This window comes from Natator depressus, chromosome 10 (assembly GCF_965152275.1).
Source record: "Natator depressus isolate rNatDep1 chromosome 10, rNatDep2.hap1, whole genome shotgun sequence".
Taxonomy (NCBI): domain Eukaryota; kingdom Metazoa; phylum Chordata; order Testudines; family Cheloniidae; genus Natator; species Natator depressus.
The window spans coordinates 42,198,594-42,211,633 of NC_134243.1; the positions used below are offsets into that span (position 1 = coordinate 42,198,594).

The 13,040-nt window shown below is 48.4% G+C and overlaps 1 protein-coding gene across 1 annotated transcript in view; it reads right to left on the reverse strand.

The window, feature by feature from the left end:
* Nucleotides 1–13,040, reverse strand: part of ARIH1 (ariadne RBR E3 ubiquitin protein ligase 1) — a 112,277-nt gene that overhangs the window by 42,864 nt on the left and 56,373 nt on the right. Inside the window, exon 3 of the mRNA XM_074965877.1 lies at nt 11,590–11,734. Coding sequence (XP_074821978.1) covers nt 11,590–11,734 — 145 coding nt within the window. The remainder of the gene's footprint in view (nt 1–11,589; nt 11,735–13,040) is intronic.

The window sequence follows — 13,040 nt, forward strand, 5'->3', positions numbered from 1 at the left end:
CTCTCCTAGTCTATCACTGTCTCCAGTGGTGCAGCCGGGCTCCCTGCTTGCCCCGGCCCGACACCACTCCTGGAAGCAGCCAGCATGCCCCCGTGGCCCTGGGGCTGGCAGGGGTCCCCGCATTGCTCCTGTCTGTAAGCACCGCGCCTGCAGCTCCCACTGGCCGGGCACGGGGAACTGTGGCCAATGGGAGCTGCGGGGGCGGTGCCTGCAGAGAGAAGCACCCCAGGAGCTGCAGGGGCACACTGGCCCCTTCCGGGAGCGGTGTGGAGCCAGGGCCGCCCGAGGTAAGTGCTGCCCCCTTCAATGGGAAGGTTCTGAATGGCTCTGCAGCATTAAGACCAGGAGTAACATGAGTACAGCAGACCCAGCTACGCTGGACCAGCATTTCTCTTCCACCACCCAACCTGCAGCCTCCCGGAGCCAGCCCCCCATATGCCCACCTGCACCCCAAGCCCCTGCCCCAGCCCTGAGCCCCTTCCTATAGCCAGCACACCATACTCCCTCCTGCACCCCATGCCTCCACCCCAGCCATGAGCCCCCTCCCAGAGCCAGCACCCCGACACTCTGCCCCAACCCGGAGCCCCCTCCTGCACCCAAACTCCCTCCCAGAGCTTGCACCCCTCACCCCCTCCCAAACCCCAGACTCCTGTCCCACGCTCAGCCCGGAGCCCCCTCCCACACTGCGAACCCCCCTCCCACACTGCGAACCCCTCGACCCAAGCCCAGAACCTGCACTCCCTCCCATACGCCAACTCCTTGCCCCAGCCTGGCGAAAGTGAGTGAGGGTGGAGGAGAGGGAGAGACGGAGAGAGGGTGGGGATGGAGTGAGCGGGGCAGGGCCTCAGGGAAGGAGTGGGGTAGATTCTGGGTTGCCCTTAAATTCAAAAAGTGATTTGGGCATAAAAAGTTTGGAGACCACTGATCTAGACCATCCCTGACAGGTGTTTGTCTAACCTGCTCTTAAAAATCTCCAACGATGGAGATTCCACAACCTCCCTTGGCAGTTTATTCTCCCAGATCCCTTTCCATAGTACTCCTTCCTAGGCAGTCATTTCCAATTTTGTATGTACACATCGGATTGTTCCTTTCTAAGTAGAATACTTTGCATTTGTCCTTATTCAATTTCACCCTTTTTACTTCAGACCATTTCTCCAGTTTGTCCAGATCATTTTGAATTTTAATCCTATCCTCCAAAGCACTTGCAACCCCTCCCAGCTTGGTATTGTCCACAAATTTGTAAGGGTGCTCTCTATGCCATTATCTAAATAACTGATGAAGATATTGAACAGAAGCGGATCCAGAACGGATCCCTATGGGATCCCACTCAATATGCCCTTCCTGATAACTATTCTCTGGGAACAGCTTTCCAACCAGTTATGTGCCCACCTTATAGCAGTTCCAGCTAGGTTGCACTTTCCTAATTTATGAGAAGGTCATGCAATACAGTATCAAAAGCCTTACTAAAGTCAAGATATACACCAACTACGGCTTCCCCCATCCACAAGGCTTGTTACCCTGTTAAAGAAAGCTATCAGGTTGATTTGACATGATTTGCTCTTGACGAATCCATGCTCACTCTTACTTATCACTTTATTATCTTCTAGGTGTTTGCAAATTGATTGCTTAATTATTTGCTCCATTATCTTTCTGGGTACAGAAGTTATGCTAACTGGTCTGTAATTCCACAGGTTGTCCTCATTTCTCTTTTTATAGGTTGGCACTATATTTGCCCTTTTCCAGTCTTCTGGAATGTCTCCTGTCTTCCATGACTTTTCAAAGCTAATCACTAATGGCTCCTCAGTCAGCTGCTTGAGTATTCTAGGATGTACTTCGTCAGGCCATGGTGACTTGAAGACATCTAACTTGTCTAAGCAATTTTTAACTTGTTCTTTCCCTATTTTAGCCTCTGACCCTACCTCATTTTCACTGGCATGCATTAAATTAGATGACCAATTGCTACTAAACTCCTTGGTGAAAACTGAAACAAAAAATTTCTGACATTTCCACATTTTCTGTTATTGTTCCTCCACCCCCCATTGAGTAATCCCTACTGTCCACAGCACAGCCACAGCCCCAACACAAAAGCTTCAATTCAAATCCAAACTAGGTGGTTGACAGTGACCTCAGGCATGAACAGAGACCCATGCCTTTCATTAAAAAAGGAGAGTAAAGGGCCTGGTTTTCCTGCACCATTTCCCCTAAATTCTTCATATGCTGAAAAAATGGAGGATCTCCTTCCATTTTGCCTAAACATTATACCGGGGTGGGCAAACTTTTTGGCCTGACAGCCACATCGGGGTTCCAAAACTATATGGAGGGCCGGGTAGGGAAGGCTGTGCCTCCCCGAACAGCCTGGCCACCACACCCTATCCACCCCCTCCCACTTCCCGCCCCCGACTGCCCCCCTCAGAACCCCTGACCCATCCAACCCCTCGGCTCCTTGTCCCCTGACTGCCCCCTCCTGGGACCCCACCCCATCCAACCCCCCCACTCCCGTCCCCTATCCACACCCCCGCCCCGACAGGCCCCCGGGACTCCCATGCCTATCCAACCGCCCCCTGTCCCCTGACTGCCCCCCCCCCCGGGACCCTCTGCCCCTTATCCAACCCCCCCACTCCCCGCCCTCTTACCATGCCGCTCAAAGCGGCAGGACTGGCAGCCACGCCAGCCGGCCGGAGCCACCCACGCTGCCGCACTGCCCAGCAGGAGCTCACAGCCCCACCGCCCAGAGTGCTGGCGACACAGTGAGCTGAGCCTGCGGGGGGGACACAGCAGGGAGGGCTGGGGGCTAGTCTCCCTGGCTGGGAGCTCAAGGGCCGGGTAGGACGGTCCCACGGGCCACAGTTTGCCCACCTCTGCTTTATACCCTTACCCTGGAGGTTTTCCCTAACAGACACTATCCTCCTTCCAGCTAAGCTAAAGACTAGACTGTTCTACTGACCCTGATGCTACTGCTCTCAAAGTACTTTTATATTACAAAGGAAAGCAGAAACATCAAAGGTGAGCACCCAGGCTACCTGAGGGAACAGGAAATGGAGCAAATGGAACACATACCAGGGAGCACACTGTTTCAATATAGGTTTCAGAGTAGCAGCCGTGTTAGTCTGTATTCGCAAAAAGAAAAGGAGTACTTGTGGCACCTTCGAGACTAACCAATGCACTCGATGAAGTGAGCTGTAGCTCACGAAAACTTATGCTCAAATAAATTGGTTAGTCTCTAAGGTGCCACAAGTACTCCTTTTCTTTTTGTTTCTATATACTGGTCCCAAAATGGTGACAGGGAGGGGACCTGCAGTCATAAGTTTTACCTTAGCACAGTAACTTTATTTAACCTCAGGAGTTTCTTTGGCCACATGAAAATCAAGAATATTAGGATTGGAAGGGACCTCAGGAGATCATCTAGGACCAATCCCAAACTAAATCATACCAGCCAAGGCTTTGTCAAGCCTGACCTTAAAAACCTCGAAGGAAGGAGATTCCACCACCTCCCGAGGTAACCCATTCCAGTGCTTCACCAACCTCGTAGTGAAAAAGATTTTCCTAATATCCAACCTAACCTCTCCCACTGCAACTTGAGACCATTACTCCTTGTTCTATCATCCGCTACCACTGAGAACAGTCTAGAGCCATGCTCTTTGGAACCCCCTTTCAGGTAGTTGAAAGAAGCTATCAAATCCCCCCCGCATTCTTATCTTCCGCACCCTAAACAATCCCAGTTCCCTCAGCCTCTCCTCAGAAGAAATGTGTTCCAGTCCCCTAATCATTTTTGTTGCCCTCCACTGGACTCTTTCCAATTTTTCCACATCCTTCTTGTAGTGTGAGGCCCAAAACTGGACACAGTACTCCAGATGAGGCCTCACCAATGCCGAATAGAGGGGAACGATCACATCCCTCGGTCTGCTGGCAATGCCCCTACTTATACAGCCCAAAATCCCATTCGCCTTCTTGGCAACAAGGGCACACTGTTGACTCATATCCAGCTTCTCATCCACTGTAACCCCTAGGTCCTTTTCTGCAGAACTGCTGCCTAGCTACTTGGTCCCTAGTCTGCAGTGGTGCATGGGATTCTTCCGTCCTAAGTGTAGGACTCTGCACTTGTCCTTGTTGAACCTCAGATTTCTTTTGGCCCAATCCTCTAATCTGTCTAGGTCCCTCTGTATCCTATCCCTACCCTCCAGCGTATCTACCTCTCCTCCCAGTTTAGCGTCACCTGCAAACTTGCTGAGGGTGCAGTCCATGCCATCCTCCAGATCATTTATGAAGATATTGAACAAAACCGGCCCCAGAACCGACCCTTGGGGCACTCCACTTGATACTGGCTGCCAACTAGACATGGAACCATTGATCACTACCCGTTGAACCCGATGATCTAGCCAGCTTTCTATCCACCTTATAGTCCATTCATCCAGCCCATACTTCTTTAACTTGCTGGCAAGAATACTGTGGGAGACCATATCAAAAGCTTTGCTAAAGTCAAGGAATAATACATCCACTGCTTTCCCCTCATCCACAGAGCCAGTTATCTCGTCATAGAAGGCAATTAGGGTAGTCAGGCATGACTTGCCCTTGGTGAATCTATGCTGACCGTTCCTGATCACTTTCCTCTCCTCAAAGTGCTTCAGAATTGATTCCTTGAGGACCTGCTCCATGATTTTTCCAGGGACTGAGGTCAGGCTGACTGGCCTGTAGTTCCCAGGATCCTCCTCCTTCCCTTTTTTAAAGATGGGCACTACATTAGCCTTTTTCTAGTCGTCTGGGACCTCCCCCGATCACCATGAGTTTTCAAAGATAATGGCCAATGGCTCTGCAATCACATCCGCCAACTCCTCTAGCACTCTCGGATGCAGCGCATCCGGCCCCATGGACTTGTGCTCATGCAGCTTTTCTAAATAGTCCCGAACCACTTCTTTCTCCAGAGGGCTGATCACCTTCTCCCCATGCTGTGCTACCTAGTACAGAAGTCTGGGAGCTGACCTTGTTCGTGAAGACAGAGGCAAAAAAAGCATTGAGTACATTAGCTTTTTCCACATCCTCTGTCACTAGGTTGCCTCCCTCATTCAGTAAGGGGCGCACACTTTCCTTGACTTTTTTCTTGTTGCTAACATACCTGAAGAAACCCTTCTTGTTACTCTTAACATCTCTTGCTCGCTGCAACTCCAGGTGCGATTTGGCCTTCCTGATTTCACTCCTGCATGCCTGAGCAATATTTTTATACTCTTCCCTGGTCATTTGTCCAATCTTCCACTTCTTGCAAGCTTCTTTTTTTGTGTTTAAGATCAGCTAGGATTTCACTGTTAAGCCAAGCTGGTCGACTGCCATATTTACTATTCTTTCTACACATCCGGATGGTTTGTTCCTGTAACCTCAACAAAGATTCTTTAAAATACAGCCAGCAAGCCTGGACTCCTTTTCCCCTCATGCGTCCACATGTCAAGTGTCAGTATGAATTTTCCAGAACATTATCTGATGCCCCCTCCCCTTCAACCCTGACCTGTGAGAGCCCCTAGTCCAAGAGCGATAGGCAATGCAGTTATTACATTGTTTTGACCAATACGCTACTGCCACCTGTGCTGAGCTTGGTGTGTGTAAAACCCTCCACACTTAACTCACTGGTATTCCCATGGTGGTACAGGAAACAGAACTGTCAAATAAAGTCTGTCTTTGTCACTGCTTTAAAATTACTTATGGAAGATTTACTGGAAGCTGAAAGAACTGAAACAATTACACACCCCCACACCCCCGAAAGCAGAATACTGAGACAGTCTATTTGCCTGGGGAAATGGAGGGCGAGATTTTACTGAATAGGAAGCTTATGAAGAGCTCCGGAAGACATGTATGGAGGCTGGCAAACTTATTCCAAGCACAGGTTTGGAAAGACCAGGGAGCCAGGAGTAACACCACACCATGTTTCCACACTTTCAGCTAGATCAGCAGTTCTCAACCAGAGGTCTGGGGCCCCCTTGGGGGCCACAAGCAGGTTTTGGGGGTCTGCCAAACAGGGCTGGCGTTGGTCTGGCTGGAGCCAAGGGCGGAAAGCCGAAGCCCCGCCGTGTGAGGCCGAAGCTCAGGGCCCTGAGCCCCACCATCCAGGGCCGAAGCAACTTAGCTTTGCGGGGCCACTTGTGGCATGGGGGCCCAAGCAACTGCGTTGCTCGCTGCCCCCCAAAGCCAGCCCCAGCCTTTATATGCAGAAAAACAGTAGTTGTGGCACAGGTGGGCCATGGAGTTTTTATAGCATGTTGGGGGGGGGCATCAAAAAGAAAACGATCTAGAATCTTTGAGCTAGATAATTTCCCACTGTGATATTGAGGAAGTAGTGCCAATCCCTCAGCCAGGAGAACAGTCCAAACAATCCAGGGCCTGAAAGCGTGAAGATATTAACTTCATGGGTACTGGCTAATACCCAGATGTTTAAAAGCAATGTGTAGAGAAGGGGCTATGGCAGATGTCAGTGATGGGCGAGTGTTGTGGGGTAGTGCCTCAGGCCAGATTGGGCTACAGCAGGCCAGAGCAGCTGCACAGACAGGCAGCCAATCAGAAAGGGCCTGCGGGGAGCCAATCAGGGCTGGGCAAGAGGCAGCCAATCAGGGCCAGGCTAGGTCCTACATAAAGGCTGCCCAGGCAAGAGGCAGGCAGTCTCTCCCAGACCTTCAAGGGAGGTAGTCTGTCTCCTGAGTGAAGGAGCCCAGCCCAGCCCAGCCCAGCCCAGCCCAGCCCAGCCCAGCCCAGATCGTAGGGTGCAAGGGGGCCGAACGGGAAGCGGCCCAGGGAGAAGCGGACAAGGGGAGCGAAGGAGGGCAGGGAAGCTGCAACAGAGGGTGCCTGGGTCCCCCCCTTGTGCTACACCTGTCCGTTAGGAGGGGCCATAGCAGACTGCACCTGACCCCTGATAGAAGGGGTTAGACTTTGGGGATGTGGTTGGCCACTGCAGCTGGGGTGAAGAGAGAAGACTGCTGTTAACCCCCCCCCCCACAAGGGGGCAAGGGTGGACTTGGGGGCACTGCTGGAGGGCAGTGTCCTGAAAAGGACACTGGGAGCAACACAGGTCGAGACGCCAATTGAGGGCAACAGACTGATGGGACACCACCAGCAGAGGGCGCTCTGCACGAACTGAGCTAATTCCCAGAGTGAACAGCAGGAGGCGCTGCAGTGGTGAGTCCCAACCCCATCACAGCAAGGTATAAATATGTAGTGGCAGTAGGGATATGAGCAGGAGGCTGGAGTTGAATTTACTATGCTCCACTTTCAATGTAGAACTCTGGAAAGTGTTATTTTATTTTGGGAGGGGTGGGAAGGGGGGGGGGGGCGCATGCGTGCGTGCGCTCTAAGAAGTAAGGTGACCTGTAAAGGGGGGAAGAGACATGTGCCCTTTCTGTTTCACCATGATAGATAAAAGGTACTCAGTTTGTTTAAGGTGGCTTCTTTGCTTTCTTAGAACTCTGTATTAGGAATGTTAAGTTTGGCTGTCCCTGGCTTTGCTAGACTTGCTGGAACTCTCAAATGAACACCGATATTTAAAAGTAAGTAAATATGTCCTCTCTCAGTTATTTAAGTTAGGAAGTTTAATAGTCTGAATCAAAATCATTTCGCTCTTAGCCAGGCTTCATTTTCTCAATACTTCAATGTCATAACCCTACCAACTCTTCAGTCACCAGACTTTTCCAAGGTAGACTAGACATGAATTTCTAATGAAAAAGTATGAATTTCTACCCCCAGATTTTTAAAATATCTTTATACAACAAAGTGGATCCACACACTTTTCTCCCTTGCAGTTCACCTTTAAAGGTGAAGAGGGAGTGCAGAAGGCTCTGAAGATACAAAGAGGAAGAGGAATGGGCAAGTCTATATTTCCTCAACCATTTATTTGCATTTCTGGAGACAATGTTTTATTCTTTACTGGCTAGAGAGTACCCAATGGTAAATTCCTCCAGTGCAGCACAATGCTGAGATTCTCGCAGGTGGTGGAATCTGTACCTTGCTCTTCCTTCCACACACAGCTCGCACTGCTCATTCTTCACTGGGGAAAGTCTTGCAGCCATGCCAGTCAACAAAACAGTACTCTTTGTCAAGGCAGCTCATAAAACCAAAGTGCAAAATGGAGACCTGAAAAGTAGGCTAATAAAGACACTCAGCATAAAAATGGAAAGCTCTCATGTCTTGCTTATATAAAGGTTTTGTGCTTTCAAAAAAGGTCAAACCAGAGTGCCATTTATTTTTGAAGTTCATTCCCACTTCATATGTAACTAAGTTCAAAGAAAGAAAACCAAGGTCCTGATGGATGTTGATTGCTGGCAAAGCCACAGACAAGCTGAGACTTCTGTGTTTCAGAGACTTACATTTTTCTTCCCATCTTATCCTCCCTCTCCCTGTTAGTTCTGTCCATCTGTAGCATTACAACACCCAAACGGTCAGCTTTCTGGGACGGAAATTGTCATGTTTTTCTGCACAGCACACAGCAGCCCTGAAACCTTGATACAGATTACTTTCCCAAATGTAAGCTAACTGCCACAACTTCTCAGGAGGCTGAACTACAGCCACTAGAGAACCATTGCACCTAGCTATTCCACGAACACAGACCCACTGTGCATATAGTATAGAGAATTAGATAATTCCACATCTGCTAGTTTGTCACTGCAGAAGACTGTATAATTTTATTTTCCCTAGACTCCCCATTTCAGTTTTATCCTGCTATCATGTACTCTTTTTAAAAGTTTTCCATCTTGCCCTATTTTAGTTATATCCAGCGGCTTCTCCTCTAGTGGGGTTGGTTTTTTTGTTTTTTTTAAGAACACTGATTTTTAGACTCGTGACATTTCTTTGCATGGCTCATTGTATATGTGACCTTTTTAAAAAAATAATCTGATCTAATGGTTTGGTCTGTGCTTTACTGAATGGCTTTACTGCATTGCTGCCCACAACCTGACACCACCCCTTAAAGTGTACCATACTTAATCTATCTGCAAATACCGCAATTGTCAATATGCAGCTGGAATGTAACAAGCTTAACTCTGGATACATGACAATGGTTTTTAGTGCAACCTTTAATCAGGCTTTGTTACTTAACACCTTGCTTTCATTGCTCAAATGTTCTGCCACAATCTTACCTGAAATTAATCACTTATATATGAAAAGATTTAGTGCATCTCAAAGTGACTATATTTTAGCTATACAGTAGAACTTAAGAGTTCCAGACACCTCAGGAATGGAGGATGTCTAACTCTGAAATGTTCCATAACTCTGAAGAAGAGGTTAGACTTCAGCCACACAGGGTGGTGGTGGGGTTGTTCTGCCCCACAGGAGCACCAGGGCTCAGTGCTTTAGAGCTAGGGGAGCACAGGGCTTCAGCCCCGCTCCGTCTTTTGGGGGGACACCAGAGGCTCAGGGCTTCAGCCCCCCAGCTCCGTTCCCAGCTGGGATGGGGGGAGGAGAAGGAGGAAAGAATGTGCCAGCATTCTCACCTTCTGTCTAAAGCCCTAAGCGCCGGTGCTCCCAAGGGTCAGAAGCCCCGAGCCCTTTCCCTCAAAGCACTGACAACGCCCCCCCACATTCCCCCGGGCGGCTGCAGCCCCAACCCCCCATGGCTGAAGCACTGAGCCTTTGCTCTTTTTTTGGTTTGCGCTGCTGCCTGATTGAGGGCTTACTGTTCCACAGGGTGTCTGGTTCACCACTAACTCTAACTCTGGGGCTCATATCTTTGAGGTTCTACTGCAAGGGTGGGCAAGATTTTTGGCCCGGGGGCCACATCTGGGTGGGGAGATTGCATGCAGGGCCACTAACATAGAGCTGGGGCAGGGGGTTGGGGTGTGGGAGGGAGTGCGGGGTGTGGGAAGGGGCTCAGGGCGAGGGATGTGGGGTGTACAAGAGGGCTCAGGGCACAGGGTTGGGGTGCAGGAGGGGTTCCGGGTGTGGGCTCTGGCCCAGCGCCGCTTATCTTGAGCGGCTCCAGGGTGGCAGTAGCACACTCAGGCAGGCTCCCTGCCTGCCCTGGCCCCGTGCCGCTCCCGGAAGCTGCCAGCACCACGTCCCTGCGGCCCCTGGGGGCGGGGAAGGGAGGGGGCAGAGGGCTCTGCACACTGTCCGCATCTGTGGGGCTGCGGTTCCCCACTCCCAGCCAATGGGAGCTGCGGGAGGCAGTGCCTGCAGGCGAGGGCAGTGCACAGAGCCCTCTGCCCCACAGGGACGTGGTCAGTGCGGGGCCAGGGAAGGCAGGGAGACTGCCTTAGCTCCGCGGCGCCACAGGGGTGCCAATCCCACGGACTGGATCCAAAGCCCTGATGGGCTAAATCTGGCCAGCAGGCCACAGTTTGCCCACCCCGTTCTACTGTATCTGCATAAAAAAATCAGAACTGGCATTTGCAAAACTTTGAAGTTTGAAGACGTGCTTGTACCCGTTTTTGCTTCTGATGAATTACCATCCCATCCTCAATTCATGTTCACATTGCAAATATTAGGCCTTAATTAAAAAAACTAATCTTTGTTACCATCCACTGGTAGGAAAAACCTAGATTTAGTCATATGGAGTAGTACAGCAGAATTAAGAGAAAATTATATCCTAGAGTCTGAAATCTTTAATTCTCAAGAACAGTCATCCCCCCCAAATATGATCCTATCACAGTTTGCAAACTTGAAACCTGAAAAGTAGTGTTCACTTTAAAAAAAATTCATCAGAAACAGCTTATTACACAAGTTATTCCTCTGCAGCGTTCCAAACGCTACACTGCATCCTTGTGCTTGTACATGAGATCCAAAATCGGAAACTGATTTGAAACTGATTTCAGCAAGATGACAAGAAACTATAGTTAATTTTCTTTGTAAAAAGTTGTAAAAAATCGTTGAAAAAACTATTCAAAATAGTTAAAATTTTGAATTTGGGTTTATTTTAAAAAAAGTGATTAAGAGGAAAGAAATTGGGTTTTAAACATTCTGTACTGAACTGAAGAGCAGGAATTAAAAGTAGAGGATTCCTGGGGAGAAAGGGGGGAGGAGGATTACATAATTCCATAGTCCCTGCCATATCAATTGGATTTAATGTGCTGCTATAGGATACTGGGGCCTACAACAGATTAGAAGTTTCAACCCCTAGTGCAGTGGTTCTCAAACTGTGGGTTGGGACCCCAAAGTGGGTCACAACCTTGTTTTAATGGGGTTGTCAGGGCTGTTAAATTTGCTGGGGCCTGAGACTGAAGCCAAAATCCAAGCCCCACCACCCAGGGCTGAAGCCCTCAAGCTTCTGCACCCCCTAAGGTCGGGGGGGTAGGGGGGCACGCCTCAGGCTTCGGTCCCCCTTCCTAGGTTCTCAAAGTAATTTTTGTTGTCAGAAGGGGGTCGCGGTGCAATGAAGTTTGAGAAACCCTGCTCTAGTGACTTCAATGTCCCTTTGAAAAGGCAATTTTTTGTTTGGAGCAGCTTTCCTATTTCTCAGTGCTTACACAGGTTTTAAGTGGTAACATATTTAAAGTAATCAGTTTGCCCATAAAACATGCAATTAAGTTTTCACTCTGACTAAAGGCAATTCTTCAGTTTAAGAAGAGAGACTTGCACTGAGCTATAAACAATTGCCCTGTGCTTGAGCTGCCAGGTACTCACCGAGTTGGGGTAGTTCAGATAGCAGATCTGACAAGGCATGTCCTGGGCTGATGACCTTGTGTTCATCTGACGTGTTCGAGACTTTTTACTTGGGTTAATTACATGACACTCAGCAAAAAGCTTCTCCAGGTTGCCATCAAAATACCTGCATGATGCACACAGGAAGGGGATGAGAATGTAACCACCACACTTAAAAATATGAACAGAAATAAAACAGGCAATAATTATCTAATAATTCTTTCATTTCAAAGAATGTAGACCCTAATTTTCGATGAATTAAAGAATTTTGCTTGTACCAGAGGACAATTTCAATTCAAATTCTGTGTTAGTGTCTTTGATCAGGTTGTGCTTTTGAGTAAATTGTACTAAATTCAGTTATGTCCAGAGTTTCAGGAAAAAACTGTTCAAAGCCTTATTACGTTTAAAAAGAATAGGTCCAGACAATAACCCTTCATTTGAACACTGGTCAGGACTGTACTATAAAGACTTAGGAAACTAGCAAATGTATAACTTAAAGGAGATTTGGGGTCCTGAGTCCATTTCCCGTGGAAACGTATGGGTGTGTCACAGGGCACTGCCAAGTCCTCGTGTGCATTCCAGCCAAGTTAGTACACAAATCTGAGGGAGATGAAGACCAAGCATATGTTTAACCTTCACTTCCTATAATAAGGTAAAACTTAGATTGTGTGATTATGAATTTGAGTGACAACTAGGTATTGCCTGAATTGGGAAACAGGAACAAAGGCATCCGTCAATAAAATTGCATAGGACAATTTGATTCATGTCCAGTAAAGTAGAAGTGATGATGTGTTTTGGAGTCAAAACGCTGGTTAGGTTTTCTGACAGTCACCTGCTATTTAAAAAAGCAAGTTGTTTTTTAAAATTGATATTGTATAGGGCAATGAGAATGAGACAGGCAAACAAGTTGACAGGACTCTCTGATTAGAGTGCTTCACTCCCACAGACAGCAGTTTCCATCCTCACAGCTGGAAGACTAATCGGCAATTAGCGTAGAAAGCCACAGATGAAACCACAGAGAAAGTCCGAGTGTATATTCCAGTGCCCTTTGATCAAAAGAAGCTTAAGTTAAAAGGGGGAACAGGAAGAGTTCTTCATACAATTCAATTTCTTTACACTAGTTTGTAACACCCTTGGAGCCTTTTGCGCCAGGTAAATAGACTGAGACAGAGGAAAGGTTATCTGGTTTATTTTGTCTGTGAGCTCCAGCCTCATCCACAGGACAGCTCCAGAACAGTAATCATGTCCTTATTCAAAGGAACAGGCCTTACTCAGACAAGAAAACAAAAGAGACCAAGGCCAGGTCTACACTACACATTTACCTCAGTGTAACTACGTTGCTCATGGAGGTGAAAACACACACCCTGAGTAACAGTTATACTGACCTTAAACCCCACCTGCCCCATGTAGACAACGCTACGTCAGCAGAAGAG